General features: G+C 39.6%; 1 protein-coding gene across 1 annotated transcript in view; it reads right to left on the bottom strand.

Moving 5' to 3' along the window:
- GLDC (glycine decarboxylase) overlaps positions 1-19999 on the bottom strand; it is a 129523-nt gene that overhangs the window by 30053 nt on the left and 79471 nt on the right. Inside the window, exons 16-19 of the mRNA XM_044677229.1 lie at positions 17994-18186; positions 10922-11034; positions 6904-7045; positions 1300-1411 (exon numbers count right to left, since the gene is read on the bottom strand). Coding sequence (XP_044533164.1) covers positions 1300-1411; positions 6904-7045; positions 10922-11034; positions 17994-18186 — 560 coding nt within the window. The remainder of the gene's footprint in view (positions 1-1299; positions 1412-6903; positions 7046-10921; positions 11035-17993; positions 18187-19999) is intronic.

Genomic DNA, 19999 nt, shown 5'->3' with positions numbered 1-19999 from the left:
CTTTCTATTTACCTATCTACTTATCTATCTCCCTACCTACCTATTTACCTATTTATCTATCTACTTACCTACCTATTTACCTTTCTATTTACCTATCTACTTATCTATCTCCCTACCTACCTATTTACCTACTTATCTATCTACTTACCTACCTATTTATCTTTCTATTTACCTATCTACTTATCTATCTCCCTACCTACCTATTTACCTATTTATCTATCTCCCTACCTACCTACCTACCTATTTACCTACTTATCTATCTCCCTACCTACCTACCTATTTACCTATTTATCTATCTCCCTACCTACCTATTTACCTATTTATCTATCTACTTACCTACCAATTTACCTTTCTATTTACCTATCTACTTATCTATCTCCCTACCTACCTATTTACCTACTTATCTATCTACTTACCTATTTACCTTTCTATTTACCTATCTACTTATCTATCTCCCTACCTACCTATTTACCTATTTATCTATCTACTTACCTACCTATTTACCTTTCTATTTATCTATCTACTTTTCTATCTCCCTACCTACCTATTTACCTATTTATCTATCTACCTACCTACCTATTTACCCATATATCTACCTACCTATCTACCAATCTATCTGGCCTCTGTAATCCTCAGTTTCTTCATCTGTAAAATGAGAAAATTGTACTCAATGACCTTAAAAATCCCTGACAGTTCAAAATCTATTATTCTATGAATCCCAACTCTACAACTTATTACCTTAGACAAAGGCATCTAAGTGGATAGAGTGCCACATCTGGAGTCAGAGAGACTCTTCTATGTGATTTTGAATCCAGCCTCAGACATTTTACTAGCTGAATGACCTTGGGCAAGTCACTGAATCCCACTTACTTCAGTTTCCTCATCTGTAAAATGAGTTAGAGAAGGAAATGACAAATCCCTCTAGTATCTTTGCCAACAAAATTCAAAATGAGGTCAGAAAAAATCAAACATGACTGAATTACAAAATACCTTAGATAAGTCACCTCTCTGGGCCTCAGTTTCCTTATCTGTTAAATGAAGGGGTTGGACTAAATGATCCATAAGACACTTTTTAGCCTGAAGCCCCAAAGTGTGCTTTGGGTCACTCCTGAATATCTTCTATGAATATCTGAAGCACATCAAAATTGTGCTCATAAAGGCAGGCACCTTCCTTCCCATTGGTTGACTCCTTGATCACATCCAAAAACCCAACATCTCAGTAGACATAACAGCCCATGATTCTGACCCACCTCTAAAAAGGACTTTATAATGGACTTTAAAAGTGTAATTGGCACTTACCTCTTGCACCTCTAAAAAGAACTTTATAATGCTTTTCCAATCGCTTGGCCATATAGTTAGCATTCAGTATCGCGATCTCTGTGGCATGCTTGAGGCCCCTGCTTCCCATCATCTGCAATGGAAGCAGAATGGTCACAGAACATCAAAGGCATCACCAAAGAGCCCACATAAATTCCTCCTCTATCTCCCTCCCCACGAAGGGACCTCTCCCTATTCAGGCCACACTTAAAATAACCATAGTAGCAGTTAGCATCAACTTGGGGGAGGGGAGGCAGCTAGTTGGCTCAGTAGATAGAGAGCCAAGCCCAAAGAGAGGAGGTCCTGGGTTCAAATGTGGCCTCAGATACTTCCTAGCTGTGTGACCCTGGGCAAGTCATTTAACCCCCATTGCCTAACCTTTTCCACTCTTCTGACTTGAACCAATACATAGTATTGATTCTAAGATTGGGGGGGGGGGAGTACTTTTAGGTTTATGAAGTGATTTACAAATATTGTCTCCCAGAGTTAGGAGTTATAGAGATAGAGTCATAGAGAGTCACAAAGACTTATGGAGACTGAGTCATAAAAATAGAAATTGGAGTTATCATTACTGTATTACCTTTGGGGAAAGATTTGTTCATAAGCAATGAGAGGTTTATTATTATTTTTGAGGTGCAAGGATGAGTTATGTACACCTAGGCCAGTGTTGGTGAACGTTTTTGAGATTGTTGTGCCCATAGTGCAACTTCACCTGCCCCCAGACACCAGGGGGAGGAAGTGCTCACTTTGGGTGGCTGGACAGAGGGTCAGGGAATGCAAAAAATGCCCTTGGGCACTGTGGAGAGGGGGAACAGAGCAGCCTTCCCCAGCTGCCTCGGCATCCGTGCCAGGCTTTACCAACACGGACCTACACCAACTATGCAGGGTACTAAAGTTAGATTTTTTTAATGGGCTCTCTGGTACATCAATGAAATCTTTCGGTCTTATAAAAATTCTTTCATGTGTAAGCAACATCTCCTTAAAGGAAATTCAATGAATGTGGATCACCAATTGACCTGTTTCAGCATCCTTTTGAATCTCTTTCCAGATGATCTGAGACTACAGGTAGTACTCTGCATAGAGTATGTTCCATAAATGCTACTGACTCATAATCATCTCTAGATCACCCAGACACAGAATCACAGTAGTTATAGGCCAGGATCTTCCAATACTAAGAGAAATTAAAAATTTGTAACTGCTGAGTTTATAGCAAAGCATATGATAAAAACTAACTTTCATAGTTAGGGGAAGGAAGAAAAAAGAAGGCAGGAAGGAGAGAGTGAGAAAGGAAAGAGTGAAAGAGGAAGGAAACAAGCATTTGTTAAATAACCACCATATACCAGGCACTGTGCTAAGTAATTGGCAAGTACTATTAGATGCTACTGTAGTACAGAGAGAGGGGGTCATGACAGTTTTTTCAAGCTTTGGCTGAGTTCTGAAATCAGTTAGGAGTTTAGAATCTTGAAGGAAAGTTTCAGTTCGTTCGTGGATCTTGTGGAGAGAGAGCCAGACCAGCTGAGCTGCTTCTTTGCCTATGTGAAGAATTGAAAATTTAGTCTAGCTTTGGAATATTTATTTAAGAATTGTTAATTTAGATAAACCCTTTGTATCTCCATACCCTACCTCATTTCCTACCTTCTTTCCCTCTTCTTTCCTCTCTTACTAACTAACTGACAAAGTAACTAACAGGTCTATTGAAACACAAAAGGGTTTATTGTCTTCTCAGGTTGAATTGTCAGGAAAAGTGGATTAAGGAAGCCCTAACAGTTGTTTAAAGAAACCTCAGGTGGGGGAAGGGAGGCAGAGATGGGGTTTGAGCAAGGTCCTGCCTTAACTCAGCTCTCAAGGTGATCTTGAAATCAAAGGGAATAAGATGATGACTAACCAACCTCTAGATAAAATACTGCCAAATTATAGTTAAACCCTCACAGATTTGAACTACTCTCTGATTCACTCTCCTTATTCACTCCTCATATACATTCAAGTAAGGGAAAGAAGGTAGGAAATGAGCAACTATCATCTGTAATGGGGAAGAGCTAAAAGACTTCCAAATGAGATCATGAGTGAAACAATGATTCCCATTATCACCAATATTATTTAATATAGTGTTAGAAATGTTAGACATGGCAATAAAAGAAGAAAAAGAAATTGAAGGAATAAGAATAGGCATGTAAGAGGGGAGACTAGATATTTAAGGTATGGTCACCAGAAATCGATTAACTCAATTTCAAAATAAAATAGAACCAAGTCAGGATGACTTTTATGGTGGTTTATTTATAATTAGGAAGGTTGAAGGTAGGGAGATTGAGAGAGAGAAACTCTGGCCTGGACCAGAGGTCCAAACCAGGTAGGAATTTAGAGACCCCAGCAGAGGGGCACAGAAGTTAATTAAACAAGGCTTCTAGCCACAAGGCCTCCTCCAATAAGAGAGGCCTCACTGAGGGTAGAGCCTCCAGAAACACCAAGGGAAGAGAAAGAGAGTCAGCCTCACTTACCCACGTGACAATTCAAAGGGAAGCAGTCTGAGGACTTACCAGAGATCCTTCAACACCAAGTTCAAAGTGCCAACTACTCCACAGGACGTTACCATCATATTTAAAAGAGAGCAGCTTTCATCACTTCCTGCGTCCACCTCTAATTTCAAGTGGACAAATGACAGCCTCAACTCTGTTTTGGACTGCCCAAGGGGCAGTCCCTTGTTTTTTATTTGTCACTTACTATCACGTGTGGGTAACAGACCTCCCCCTCCCCACTTAATTCTGAGTTGGGTGGGGTGACATTATTTCTGGTGGCTAGAGTCTACACAAATGAATGAGGGTGAGCTAATTCCATTTACACAGACAAGAAAGTAATAAAACTATATCTGCTGATGACATGATGGTATATGTGGAAAATCCTAAAGATCCAGCTAAAAAGTTAGTTGAAACTATCAATAATTTTGGCAGCGTAGAAGATTACAAAATAAATCCATATAAATCACCACCATTTTCACATATTACTGGTAAAGTGCTGCAAGAAGAGACAGCAAAAGATACTCCATTTAAAATAACCACAGATAGTCTAAAATGCCTGGGAGTATACCTGCCAGAACAAACCAGGAACTACATGGGCATAATCATAAAACTTTTTATGCAAATAAAATCAAATCTAAATAAATGGAGAAATATTCATTGTTCATGGATGGGCAGAACTAATATAATTAAAATGACAATCCTACCTAAACTAATCTACTTTTTCAATGCCATCCAAATTAAATGATCAAAAAGTTATTTTATTGAGAGAAAAAATAATAACAAAATTCATTTGGAAGAATAAAAGATCAAGAATATCAGAGGAATTAATATAAAAAAATTTAAAAAGGCAGTCTAGTAGGACCAACTTTGAAATTCTATTATAAAGCAGTAATTATCAAAACTATCTGGTACTGGCTAAGAAATAGAAAGGTAGATTAATGGAATAGAACAGAAATAAAACAAACAGCAGTAAAAGATTATACTAATCTTGTATTTGACAAAATCATAGATCCATGTTTTGGGGATAAGAAATCACTGTTTGGTAAAAATTGCTGAAATAACTGGAAACCTGTTTGGCAGAAACTAGATAGATTAATATCTTACATCATTCACTAAGATAAGATCAAAATGGATACATGATCTAGCCATAATATATCAAATATATCATCAAGGAGATATAAGTAAATTAGAAAAACAGGGATTATATTACCTATCAGATTCATAGGCAGGAGAGGAACTTATGAGATGGAGAATATTGTGAAATGGAAAATGGAAAATTTTGAGTATATTAAATTGAAAGGTTTTTCTACAAATAAAATAAATACTGGCAAAATTAGAAGGAAAGTAGAAAATGGAGAGGGGAGAATAATTTAGAGACAGCCACTCGGATAAAAGTCTCATATCTAAAATATATAGAGAACTTTGTCAAATTTATAAAAATAAAAGCCATCCCCCTACTGATAAGTGGGCCAAAGATGTGAACAATTTTCAGATGAAGAATTCAAAGCCATATATAGATATATGAGAAAATACTCTAAATCACTACTGATTAGAGAAATGCAAATCAAAACAACTCTCAGATATCACCTCCACCACCACCCCCCCATCAGACTGGCTAAAATGGTGAAAGGACAAAGGGACAAATGTTGGAGAGGATGTGGGAAAAGGGACATTAATGCACTGCTTGTGGAATTATTAACTAATCCAATCATTTTGGAAAGCAATTTGGAATTACACCTAGAGAGCTGTAAAACTGTCTATACCCTTTGACCCAGAATTGCTGGGCCTATCTCCCAGGTAGAGGGAAAGAAGGGGAAAAAATATGTTTCCAAAATGCAGCTCTCTTTGAGGTGGCAAAGAATTGGAAACTGAAGGGGACTAGATGAACAAATTGTGGTGGAATCCATAAGAAATGATGAACAGATTGATTTTTTTAAAACCTGGAAAGAACTATATAAGGTAATGAACAGTAAAATTAGTAGAACCAGAACATTATATACTGCCACAAAATTAATGTTGGAAAAATAAATTGTGAATGTTACCCCCAAAAAGTGAACAGAAAAGTGAAACATGAAAAAATTTCTGTGTACATGTTGGCCTCCCTGAAAATATCTTTTGTGACATGGGGAGAGTGGGGTGGGGCTGGGATACTTGTGGATGGGATTTATTATGTAGAAATGAAGAAAAGTAAGCAAGACCTTAAAAAAAAAAAAAAAGAAAGTTAATGGTATAACCTAATCTTGCCTAATTGGCATGGGACTGCATCTCAACTACAAGCATAGAGGCATTTATTTGACTTTACAATAATCATGATTCTCAGCCCAATATACAGACATAAATGGAAAACCAAAAACTATATGGGCGGGAGGGCATGTGTGATGAGGAAGCATCACTGTACCATCTCTAGGGAAGATTTCTACAACCACTTCTTAACAAGGTGGTCCATATCTATTTATGGTTTCTCCAAGTCATTGGCATTCAAGGTCTTTCACAAACAAGCTTCACGAGGTTTAGCTGGCATTAGATTCCCTTTCACCCACTACACGGTACAGTGGAAAGAGTGCTGGATTGTGGATCAAAAGACTTGGGTTTGAAGTTTGGTTCTGCCACTTATTAGCTATTTAATTTTGAACAAATTACTTCTTGTCAAGCCTCAGTCCCTCACCTATAAAATAAAACAGTTGCACTAGGTGACTTCTAGGCTTCCTTCTAGCTCTAAATGTACAAGTGTACTATCTACTACACCTCCATCATCCATTTTCCTCTTGCCGTATCCCATCTCAAATTGCTTTCTCCATTTCCCAACCTGTCTTTTGTACTTACCTTATTCCCCTTGCTGCCACAGGTCCTTTGCCACTGGTACTTCCACCATTAGCCTGAGAGCACTTAATAAGTGTTTATTTGATTGGATTACAAACCAAGAGACAAGAGCTTATATAAAGCCCAGGATGTACACAGGCTCCCAATTCACATTGCACTATCCCACTACCTACCTGTGTTACCCATGTATGCATACACACACACACACACACACACACACATACATTGTTGATATGTGGATGTTATTTCTCACCTTAATATATGCCCAAGAAATTGGCAAAATGGCACTGGAGCCCCAGGGAGCAGAACTGACAGTACCCAAGGGGTGTCCATCTTTATCCAGCTTTGTTGGGATGACTGGATGATTTGGTAGAAAAGGAGCAAGATGCTTCTTCCTAGAACATTTTTTAAAAACTTAACTTGAAAAAAATGCACAAAGAAACACAGCACGTTCTTTACATGGTTTACAGGGAGAAAAGACATCCTAGGGTCATAGATTTAAAGCTGGGAGGGACATCAGAGTCCCTCGAGTCCAACCCTTTCATTTTATACAAAGAAAACCACAACTCAAAATGTTAAATTACTTGTTCAGGCTCACACAGCTATTAATCGTTAGAATTGGGATTTGAACCCATCTTTCTGACTCATAGACCATCCTTCTAACCATTAAACTATGCTGCCTCTCAGGTGAATAGTTAATACTAAAAATAGTATTACATAGCACTTACTATGTGCCAGAAACAACACTAAGTGCTTTACAAATATTATCACATCTGATGCACTAAACAAAGGTGCTGTTATTACTCTCATTTTACAGTTGAAGAAACTAAGGCAGACTTAAATGACTTGCCAGGGTCACACATCTAGTAATTTTCTGGGGCCAAATTTGAACTCATGTCTTCTTTATTCTAGTCCCAGAGCTCTATCCAGTGAGCCACCTAGCTTAGAGCTGGAGTCAAGGACTTGGAGTTAACTAACAAGTGGTGTGTTTATACAAATATGTTTATACAAATATGAATGTACCCGGGGGGGGGGGGGAGAGAGAGAGAGAGAGAGAGAGAGAGAGAGAGAGAGAGAGAGAGAGACAGTATCACGCCACACTGCAGTACTAAACTTTCATTCTTATATATATGAGCATATATTCTTCTGCATACCTGAACCCCCTCATTTTATAGATGAGGAAGCTGATATCCAGAGAAGTAAAGGGACTTTCTCAAGGTCACTCATACTATCTAAACAAATGAATGAACGCACCATAGCCAGAGTTTGAACTAGATCCTTTCATTTCAAATCCAACTGTCTTCCATGGCCAAATGGAATCCTGTCACAAAACAGCCCTGAGCAACCCTCCCACCATTACCAAGCTCTTTTCTCCATCCGCTGACTTGGAAACCTTGCACAAGCTTCTAAGTCCACACCTGGAACCTCATCAAAATGGGAATGGATCATCTTTTCCTCCCAAGCTGACTTCATTTTAACTAGACTGGTGTATTTTCATGATCTCACTCCCCCATGGAGAAGAGTTGGGCTCATTCATCTTAAGATAAATCATCTTAATTATAGGCCCAGAGCTAGATGAGTAAGGTGGTCAGTCATCCGCCCACTCTCCCAGCAGCAGGATAGCACATTTCTGAAGAAATGAGCTAAATCTTCTTTTCAAAGCCTTCAGGAGCTGGCTGTCCACACCATTTTTCACACAAGTTAATTTCAATTTCACAGTCTGAGTGAGCTACCAATTAACAAGTATTTCTTGATGTTTGGTACACTTTATACAGTATTTCTATTTTATTCCTATTAATGGTGTTCTTTCCTCCAAGCTTATCGAATATAGAGTAAGATTTTCAGTTGGGAAAAAGTAAATTTTATAGATTCAAATCATTGGTCAGTGTTGACAGTGGCTTTGGTAAAGAGGCTTCACTTAGGTTACGAAAGTCTCTTAAGAAAAAAGGTGTCACTGTTTTCAATAAGAAAAATGCTTATAGAGGGGCAGCTGGGTGCTTCAATGGACTGAGAGCCAGGCCTAGAGATGGGATGTCCTGGGTTCAAACATGGTCTCAGACACTTCCTAACTGTGTGACCCTGGACAAGTCACTTAACCCCCTTTGCCTAGCTCTTACCACTCTTCTACCTTGGAACCAATACAAGTTGTGATTCTAAGATGGAAGGTAAGGGCTTAAAAAAAAAAAAAAGAAAAAAATGCTATAGATACTAAAATGGGAAATGAAGCCAATGTCTTCATACTGGCATTGGGCTGTAGTAGGTGGGGAATTAGACTCGAATAGTGAGAAGACGTAGATTCAAATCCCGACTCTGCTACTGCTATTCACTCATTCCACAGACATTTGTCAAGTGCTTAGTGAGGGAAGAGAGAGAAAAGATCAAAAGATACAATCCTCAACCTCATGTAACTTATATTAGAGAAACTAAAGATACAAACATAATTATGGTACATAATATTGGGAAACGTATCAAAAGGTTGTTAAAGTATCTGGTGAAGTTTAGGGAGGGAAGCTCTCTACCAAAAGGGCTATCAGGTAAGGCTTCCCAGAAGAAGTGTCATTCGAGTTGAATTTTGAAATCAAAAAGGGGCATTTCAGCCATAAGGAGTATCATGAACAAAGATAGGGAAGGAAAGCACAGGATGTGTTTGGGAGTGGTAAGGACTGATAAAGGGAATTTGGGTATAGTCCAATTTGACTTAAGGATATAGGATGCATGGAAGGCATAATATGAGATGTGACTAGAAAGTTAATGTAATAACAGGTTGCAGAAGGCATTGAATGCCAAGCACAGAAGTAGTGATTTTACTTAGTAGATAGCTAGGAGCCAATGGAGATTTTTAAGTGGAAATATCATGATCAACTTTGAGTATGATTTAAGTATGAAAAACAGTATTCTATCAAGTATCAAGGAAGGATTAAAGGGAAGAGAGTGGAAGTGAGAAATGAAAATAATTGAAGCAGGTAATAATGAAGACTTGTACTGGAGTGGTGAGAGTTGGAATAAAGAAATATCACATGTAAGAGAATTGCTGAGATTCAGCCAATGGGACTTTATAATTGGATGTGAGATGTGATACTACCTGTGTGACTTTCAGCAAATCACTTTACCTTTCTAGGCTTCGGTTAAATACTTGACAAATAGTTGTTCATTGCTAAGTCTGTAAAATGAGGAGATTGGACTAGATAATAATCCTAGTATCTGAATCTAAGTTTTGAGTCATAACATCCCATCCAAGTTCTTGACCTGCTTACCAAGCTCAGCATCTTTATTATTTTGAATCTGAACCATCTCTTCTTCTAGTAGAGGCCATTCCTTTAGAATTTCAACTTTTACTTAAACCTTTACTTATCTGCCTTGAACTAAAACCCTCTCTAAAAACTGTTGCTAGATCATTTTTTCAGTCAGATCCAACTTTTCATGACCCCATTTGGGGTTTTCTTGGCAGAGATACTCTAGTGGTTTGGCATTTCTTCTCCAGATCATTTTACAGAGGAAGAAACTGAGGCAAAAAGGGTTAAGTGACTTGCCCAGGGTCACATAGCTAGTAAGTGTCTGAGGCCAGATTTGAACTCCAACTTTCCTGATTCCACACCTGGCATTCGGGATAATGGTGTGTTTATACAAATATGTGTGAATGTAAGGAGAGGTGGGGGGGTAGGGGGAAGACAGAGGATACTGTGTCACTTAGCTGCTCTGTCTCCAAAAATAATGACAACAAAAACTAAAACCATGAGCCTTGTAGACACATGCTTGTTTCTAGGAAACTTGTCCATATTATTAGACCCTTCTAGAGGTAATTATGAGGGTCCATAATAAGCAAATGCCCTTTTCTATAGAAGGGACTCTCATTGTTAAGAGGCACTGAGACTTATTGCAAAAAGCCAAAGTTAACATTTCTATGTGGGCTTTTTAGAAGAAAATGGGCATTTCAATGCTCTGTTACCTTCATGAGCAGTGATAGATAAGTTAAATTTGATGGAATTAAGAGCTTTATGGATCAGAGAGAGGAAGGGACTTATCCAAGATCACATAAGGAGTAAAATGAGTTAGTATTGAATTCAGGTCCTCTGATGCCAGCTCTAGATCTCTACCCACTCCCTTCTACTGCCTTCTCCTTTCTACCTTTCTATCAGTACTCTGAAAACTAAATAAGAAAAGAAAAGGATACAGCAAATCCCCAAAGAAGAATGGATAACACCAAGTCAAGTCAACTCTTTGCAATATTTCATCCCTCCTTTTGGGTCCCAGAGCCATGCTTAGGAACTTACACACCAATGGGCCCCATTCCAGGCCCACCACCACCATGTGGAATGCAGAATGTCTTGTGAAGGTTTAAATGTGAGACATCAGAGCCAAAATCTCCTGGACGGCAGAGTCCCACCTGTCAGAAAGAAAGACAAGAAGAAACAATCACTGGATGCAGAGAGGAAAACACCAGAGAGGACCCCCCCCCTTCCAAAATAAGTAACTCCCTCCCCAAAATGCTTAGATACAAACACCTGTGTGCATACATATGAAGTTGCCCAGACACATTGGTCGATCAGCAGAAGCAAGTTGGTGTTGATCACAGTACCCTCCTATCCCATTAAAGAAAGGGAGAAATGGAGGGCTACAGAATGGGCAGAAGAACCAATTTATGAACTTGCTTAAAGTTTCTTCAATAATGGTCCTTCCCTGTAGTCAGTATTTGAGATTTATGCAATCAGGGAGGGCTAGGGTTGCTCCAAAAGCAAGAGCAAGTGCCTGTTTAAGAATGGAATTGAAAAGAGATGGATAGGCAAATGATAGAGATGGAAAAAAATGATAGAGATGGAGAGGTAAATGTAAATGTTTTACATATATGTGACATATGTTGATACCAGTTGTCCAATTGTTTTTGTTCTTTGAGACCCCATTTGGAGTTTTCTTGGCAAAGACACTGGAATGGTTTGCCATTTCCTTCTCTAGCCCATTTTACAGATGGGAAAGCTAAAGCAAACAGGGATAAGGACCTTGCCCAGGGTCACATAACTTAGAAGTGTCAGAGGCCAGATCTGATCTCAGGATGATGTCTTCCTGATTCCTCATTGGTTGACATGCAATTCAAAGGCAACCTGGTATAGTGGCTATAGAGCTGGTCCCAATGCTAGGAGGACCTGCATTCAAAACTCTCCTCTGATCCACACTGGCTATGTGACCCAAGACAAGTTGTACCTGCCCCACTAAACCTCTTTATGACTACAAAAAATTACAGGAAAGATGCTCACCTACATTAAGAAAGAGCTTCCTAATGTGGGAGTTCTTTATCAATGAAATCACAGGTCCAGTCCCTATACCTTTCTATAGTTGATGCTCAATTATATACTCAGAGATTAGGTCTATGTGAAGAGGAAGGAGTACCAATTTTCCCAAATGACAAAAATGACCACCTCCTTATTGGGAATATATGCCCAGAATATTCTTTTCAGGCCATTTTGCTTCCTAATTCAGCTTGATACATTTCTGGAAGACACACACATTGGCTTACTGTTGTATCTTTAAAAAGCCCAGGATTCTATCGACTGAGCCATCAAGCTTCCTCTATACACATTGGCTAGGAAAGCTTAATTAGGAGTGATGTAAGGATGGAATTTGTGCAAGGGGGATGGGACAAAAGGAGCCATAGAAGGAGTGGCTGATAGCTGGTGACAGTTGGTGACTGTTGAGACCAGGGAGAATTCTGGGGGTTTCTCGGAGGAAGAAGGAGAGGAGAGGTCTTCTGGCAGAGGTCCTCTGAGGAAGGAGGAGAGGTTCTGAGGAGGATATCCCAGCTCAGATCCAATCCTGAGGACTTCCTGAGGATCTTTCTTTGGACATTGAAACCCTGATTCCCTGGTCAAAGATTCCATCACTTCTCACCCAGCAAGACTTCAATAATCGAGTCAGCTAAGTGTTTGGACTCCATTTTGGGAGCGATCTCTTAGACTCCTTCTCCCATTACCCAACTTTGCTGAGAGACCCATTCCAGTCTAACTTATAATTATAAGTATAATCATAATTATAATTATAAGAATAAAGAGAGCCTCTGCCAAAACTGTAATAATAAATGAGCCAGCTACCAATGTTATAATAGAGGGGAGATAGAGAGAGTCTATGACCATGAGACTCTCTTCTAGCTCTCCCCTCCCACTGAATATACTCTCTGGGAGACTTTTAGGGGGTGCCACCCAGAAACTGGATGGCCGTGCCACCCCACAGGAGTTGAGGACAAGACTTCCCTATAAGATGAGGTATGGGATACCCCAATCAGATTCTGAATGAGGACGGGGTTTACGCAAGCCTCCCACAAGGTCAGTCAACTTCACAGCAGGTGGTCTGGCTTCAAGACGGAGGCAGCCAGACCAAGCTGTGGTTCCCTGCTCCCTTGTCTCTCAGGCACTCTGGAATGCTATCTGACTAATGAATTGCTTTTTATTAATATCAATATAGGGATTGGGGAAAGGGGTGAAGGACAAATGGATTTTGGAGTGCCCTCTTCTCTATTTCTATGAGGTCCGTCACTCGGGTGGGAACCTTTGGACAACATAAGTGTCTCCCCCCCTGCCCCTTCTCCTTCAGTTTCTATTTCTATTTCCTATTTCTATCCTTTTCTGTAATTGCAAGTCAAACCGGAAAGGGTCTCTCAGCAAGGTTGGGTATTGGGAGAAGGAGCCTAAGAGATCACTCCCAAAATGGAGTCCAAACACTTAGCTGACTCAGTTATTGAAGTCTTGCTGGGTGAGAAGTGATGGAATCTTTGACCAGGGAATCAGGGTTTCAATGTCCAAAGAAAGATCCTCAGGAAGTCCTCAGGACTGGATCTGAGCTGGGATATCCTCCTCAGAACCTCTCCTCCTTCCTCAGAGAACCTCCACCAGAAGACCTCTCCTCTCCTTCTTCCTCCAAGAAACCCCCAGAATTCTCCCTGGTCTCAACAGTCACCAACTGTCACCAGCTATCAGCCACTCCTTTTGTCCCATCCCCCTTGCACAAATTCCATCCTTACAATGAACACCCCAAAGGCTAACCATCACAGGATTTAAGGCTGGGAAGTTCATGGTAGGATCATAGAGTTTAGGCTCACAAGGATCCTTAGAGCATCTCATTATTACTGAGGAGAACAATGAGAAGCAGAGAAGGGAAGGGTGCCAAGATCATAGCACTACTGGCATCTTACGCCTAGCAGAGTGCTGTGATAGATGCTGAGGACACTGACTGACATTGCTTCCTGTAATAGCCTCCTATCAGGTCTTCTCATCCTTCACAAAACTACCAAAATAACCTTTTTATGCACAAATTTCATCACAGTATTCTTCAATTCAAAGACTTACAATTGCTTCCGGAATCAAGTTCAAACTATGTCATCCTGGCATTCAAGGCCTTCAACAACCTCACACCATCTAATCTAACCACCTCATTTTTAGGGCTAAGGAAATTATTAGAAAATAATTGAATTTCTAAGGTGTTTTAGGTAGGTAGACGACAAGATGGGATTTAAACTGAGGGTATCTGTGTATGTGGAAGGAAGAAAATGACCTGGAAATAATAAACTGCCCCCGATAAGCTACAGTGATGATAATTCTCACTGCATCAGCCAAAATTCAATGCCAGTTCAAGTCATTTCACAATCATTCCTATTTTGACATGGCAGAAGATGGCCATACTAAGCTTCTCTACATTCAAAGCAATAGGCACAGAGTTAGGAGTTCTGTTTCTAAGACAGCAAAGCAGTATGCTCTCCTTGTCTTGTACCTTTAAAAAGAGTCTGTGGAAGGCATAGAGAAAAGGGGAATTATATGAGATGGCAAACTCAGAACATTCAAGAGACTATTAAGCAGCTAAGGGTAGCCTCCCAATCCCCACTGTGTCTTATCAGCAGAGCACATTACAAAGACCAAAGAATTAATCAGCACCCCCCCCCCAGGACACGAATATCCATCTCTACTTTACAGATGAAGAAGCCGAACAGCTGAGAGGCTCAGGGATGGAGTCCCAGTCCTTGAAGGAGTCAGCAAGCACCTCAAAGCAGAATATTCGGGAAGAGATTCTATGAACCCAGCCGACTAGAGGCTACCCCTATAGAGCTCCATCACCATCTGCCAAACTTGCTGGAGAAAATCCGTTCTGGGTTCCCTCCCCCAGGACTCCAACATGTGATGCCCTGCTGAAATGGGGAGCAGTATATGAACCCAGATATGAAGTACACAGGCAAAAGCCATTGTGATAGAATCTTTGAAATTGGGGGACCTGGGTTCAAATCCCAACTCATAGGAGGAAGTCACTTAAGCTCTTTGGATAGTAAATGATATCTAAGTACTCTTTCAGGTCTAAATCTCTGAGCTTCAACTTCTGCATACTTGTATATATTAAATCAGATGATGAAGAAGAGAAGGAAAGTTTGATATTTTTTTTGTCTTGAAGTTGCAAGTTTATCAGAGATGACTCAGTTTATTTATTTGTTTGTTTGTTTATTTTAAACCCTTACCTTCCTCTTGGAGTCAATACTGTGTATTGGCTCCAAGGCAGAAGAGTGGTAAGGGTAGGCAATGGGGGTCAAGTGACTTGCCCAGGGTCACACAGCTGGGAAGTGTCTGAGGCCAGATTTGAACCTAGGACCTCCCGTCTCTAGGCCTGGCTCTCAATCCACTAAGCTACCCAGCTGCCCCAGATGACTCAGTTTATAGAAAAAAAAAAAACTTTGAGGGGGAGCTAGGTGGCTCAATGGATTGAGAATCAGGTCTAGAGACAGGAGGTCCTGGGTTCAAATCTGGTCTCAGACACTTCCCAGCTGTGTGACCCTGGGCAAGTCACTTAACCCCAATTGCCTAGCCCTTACTACTCTTCTGCCTTAGAACCAATACACAATATTGATTCTAAGATGGAAGGTGGGGGTTTTTAAAGAAAAGAAAACCTTTTTTTAAATTCATTCATTCAAAATATATTCATCAAGTGCCTGCTATAGGCAGAGTAATATGCTAGATATTGGAGAAGATACAAAATTAGATGATACACATTTCCCATTAGACTGTCAGGTCCATCAGGGAAGAGTTACCCCTTCCCTTCACAGTGATACTAAACAAAAATCATGAAAAATTTAAGATATTTCCAAGGTAAGCTCAAAACACAATTGGTGCTGGGGAACAGGAAAAGTTCCATGGAGGGAGAGCTTTTAAAATGAATTCAATTGGCAAAGCCAGTGATGAAAGACCTTCCATGCATCCGACACAGCATAGATAAAGTCATGCTGTATGATTGGGGGCAGGGAGTCAGACAGTAATATGAGATAAGACCTCAAAATTCAGGCTGTGGAGCAGCTGGGTAGTTCAGTGGATAGAAAGCCAGGCCTGGAGATGGGAGGTCCTGGGTTCAAATCTGGCCTCAGATACTTCCTAACCATGTGACTCTGGGCAAGTCACTTAACCTTAAATGTCTAACCCTTTTCATTCTACTTCTTGGAACTTATACTCAGTATTGATTCAAAGATAGGAGGTAAGGGTTTAAAAAAAAATAAAATTAGCCCTGTGTAATATCAGATATAGATTATTGTTGTTTTGTAATTTTCATGCTATCACTCAATATTTGACAAGAAGGGCAACACATTTAAAAACTCCAAAGGTAAGATTTTTGTTTTTCAAGTATACTTTGATCAAGAATTCTCTTTATTGGCCTTTAATGTAATCAGTTTAGAATATCAAAAATTAATATTTAACATTGTAAAACAACAGATAGAGAACCACACCTAGGGTTCTGAGGACCTGCATTCAAATCTGACCTCAGATTCTTCCTTGCAGTGTGATCCTGGGCAAGTCACTTAACCCCAACTGCCTAGCCCTTATCACTCTTCTGCCTTAGAACCAATTCTATGAAGGTAAGAGGTTTTGTTTTGTTTTGTTTTGTTTTGTTTTGTTTTAAATCAGATTGTTAGTTTGAGAAAGGACTTGAATGCCAAGCAAAGGAATTGGAAATTAGTAAGTGACATTAGTAGGTGAATTTTCTAAAGCAATTTTAGGAAAAGAAATCACCAACACAATAAAAAAAATGGATCTTTTGGAGAAGGTGCCATAAGGAAGCCTGAAGAAACCACACACTACCTCAAGAGATCCAGAATGAACTTTGGGATATAATGAACTGAATTGAAGGGGCTTTAACTCATCATTTATACTGAATGTAAACTCTTATGCCAAAGGGGAGTGCCTCCTAATTGGCTTTTTGTCAATGTGTCTATCAGTCTTTTTTTCTTTTCTTTCTCCTTTTTTTCTTTTCCACCCCTCTTATTCCCCAAATTGTTGTAATTCCCTCTCTATAAAGTACAATACTTCATACACCTCTAGTAAGAGAATCTTTCGAGGTATAAGCTACATAGATGGAATGATTCATTGAGGAGGCCTAACATATTCATCTCCCAGAGACCCCAAGTGAGGAGATTTTAACACTCTGGTCTCCAAAGAATCAAAGTGGGGAATTGTGCGAGGAAAGTTTTCCCCTTCCCCCCCACTTCTGGGCAACACAGCATGAGTCTGCGTGAGTTTGCTTCCCCTACATCACAGAGTGTGGGTCACAGGACTGTGGTATATCTATGTGCTTGATCCCAGATATGATCCTGAACTTGAACTGGATGTAAAAAGAGAGGTTAAAAAGCAACGATCCAGGAAGTGGGGGCTCTCTATCCCAGGTGATGGCTCTGGAGGAGCTGCTACAATGACCAGGCTGAGACCACCCATGTAACTAGCAAGAATAGGCTTTTTTATCTCTATCTCTATACCTTTAATTGATAAAACTTTATGAAAATAAGGACCAGACTCCTAAATTTATTTCTCACATTAGAATAATATGACCGTCAAACCAGCTCTAGGTACAAAAAGAGATTGTTCATGAATACAAAAATAAATCGATAAATAAACTATTAGAATGTAAACGATGAAAAAGCTGCACAATTGCAAGAACTAATCTTGGTCCCAGAAAACAAAGGAAGGCAACTCTGTCCTTTCTTGAAGAGGCAGGGGACAGTCGATGCAAAATGTCGTATACACCATCAGGTGTGTGTAGTGTATTCATCAGCTTTGCTCAACTGTTTTTCCCCTGTTAAGAGGGAAGAATTACTAGCTGGGAGTTTAAGGCAGGAGTATTTCAGAACAATGATGATGTTAAAAACAAAAGCATCAACAAAATTTTAATTTTAAGTAAAGAAATATTGTTCTGACAACAGTATGGAGAATGATCTGGAAAGAAGAGATAATACAAGATCCTTTAGGGGGCTTTTGAAATCGATGAGGCTGATGGTAATGAGAATATGTACCAAGACAATGGCAAAAAGAATAAAAAGGAAAGGATAAGCCATCCCACCTGAGCGTTCATGTTGGCTCCATCCAGGTAAACTTGGCCTCCATGTTGATGGATGAGGTCACACACATCACTAATATTCTCCTCAAATACCCCATTGGTGGATGGGTAAGTGATCATGATGGCTGCCAGGTTCTCTTTATGCTTATCCACCTGGAAGAGGACAGAAAGGTAAAAGGAGATAAACCATTTGCATCTTTTAAATAGAAGGAAAAATGGAATTATGGAATTTGGAATCTAGAGGATCATCTAGTCCAAATTCTTCATTTTACAGATGAGGAAACAAGTGGAGAATGATTGGGGGGATATGTCCAGGGTCACACAGTGATGTAAAAGCGGAGATGGGAATAGGAACTTGATCTCAACTTCAAAAATGACCCCCTTTTTAACTATACTTGGGCCAGGTAGGTGGTACAGTGAATAAGGCACTGTGCTTGGAATCAAGAAGTCCCAATTTCAAATCTGGCCTCAGACTTTTGCTAGCTATGTGACCTTGGGCAAGTCATTTAAGCTCTGTCTCTCTCCGTTTCCTCATCTCTAAGATAAGGATAATAATAGGACCTACTTCTTTGGGATTGTTGTGAGGATAAAATGAGATAATATTTGCAAAGTGGATCTAAAAGTACTGCATAAATGCTAGCTAATATTGTTATGATACATCTTGGACTTTTTTTCTAAAACTTTCATCTTCTGTTTTAGAATCAATACTAAACCTTCTGCTAGTATCCATTCTAAGAAAGAAAGTAAGGGTCTAAAGCAGTGATGGGCAAACTTTTTAAAGAGGAAAGGAAATGCTCATCTGTCAGTCTGTTTCTAAGGCAACTCTTTCAAAGTTTCATTGTATTGTATCCTACTCATTGTATTCATCAGATTAGGAATAATGTCACAGGGCCAGGTAGAACATTTCACTGGGCTGCATCTGGCCCACTGGCTGTAGTTTGCCCATCATTGGTCTAAATATATAAATCTTTTAAATTTTTAAAAAATTCACACTCTCAGTGTTCCAAGCCAGAAGAGTGGTAAGGGCTAGACAATGGGGGTTAAGTGATTTGCCCAGGGTCACACACCTAGAAAGTGTCTGAGGCCACATTTGAACTCAGAACCTTCTATCTTGAGGACTGGCTCTCCATCCACTGAGTGAGGCCTTTTTAGTTCTTAAAACTGCCTGAAATCCCAGGAGTTCAGGGACCTCTTGGCTGTAATTATAATCCCCATGAAGCCACTGTAATGAAAAATAAAACCACCTCTTCTAGCTAGTGCTTCACAGCCTAAGTGAAGGAGGTTGAACACAAATCTCTTAAAAACAGAGTTTTTTTAATAGTTTTATGGAGTCATGGAAATAAGCACAGGACCAAGTCGAAAGGCCTAAACGTGAATCCTGGGTCTGATATTTAATACCAATGAGGTTATGACTTCTGCAAATCCTTTTACCCAAGCTTCAAGCCCTCTTTTGTAAAACACAGACAATCAAATACTTGTTATAACAGTCCTCTAACTGCCTTCAGCAACTCTCTAAGCCTATAAGGTCAGTTGGTCAGTCATGAGGCATTTATTAAATACCTATTAATGTGCCAAGCACTATACTAAGTCCTAGGGGTACAAAGAAAGGCAAAAGATGGTCCCTAGTGTAGAACAGGTATCTTCAGCATATGTAGAGTGTCTCCTCACTGAGCTTTCCCTTATTAAGCAAAGGGACCATAGGTAAAATTTAAAAAATAATGATCTAATTATTATTATTATTGCTCTCTCAACCTTCCATTTTCCTTTATTTCGGTGTTGTGAATCTAGCACCCTCTTCTCCATCCTCACCCTCTTAGGTATTTCCTTCCCTTCTTTATCTGAAGAGAAAAATGAAGTCTTGCCCTTGATTTCCTGATAAAGCACAGATACACAGAAAAGCAAAGAGGTTTTGTCAAACTGGTAGACCTAAGTTTGTGGAATAATTAATTAGGGGCCAAAAAAAAAACCCAAAGTAATTATGTCATATATTTTATGGCCTTATAAAAATG

The sequence above is a fragment of the Gracilinanus agilis genome, chromosome 1 (assembly GCF_016433145.1).
Source record: "Gracilinanus agilis isolate LMUSP501 chromosome 1, AgileGrace, whole genome shotgun sequence".
NCBI classification, from domain to species: Eukaryota; Metazoa; Chordata; class Mammalia; order Didelphimorphia; family Didelphidae; genus Gracilinanus; species Gracilinanus agilis.
This window is presented reverse-complemented; position numbering and strand designations above follow the sequence as displayed.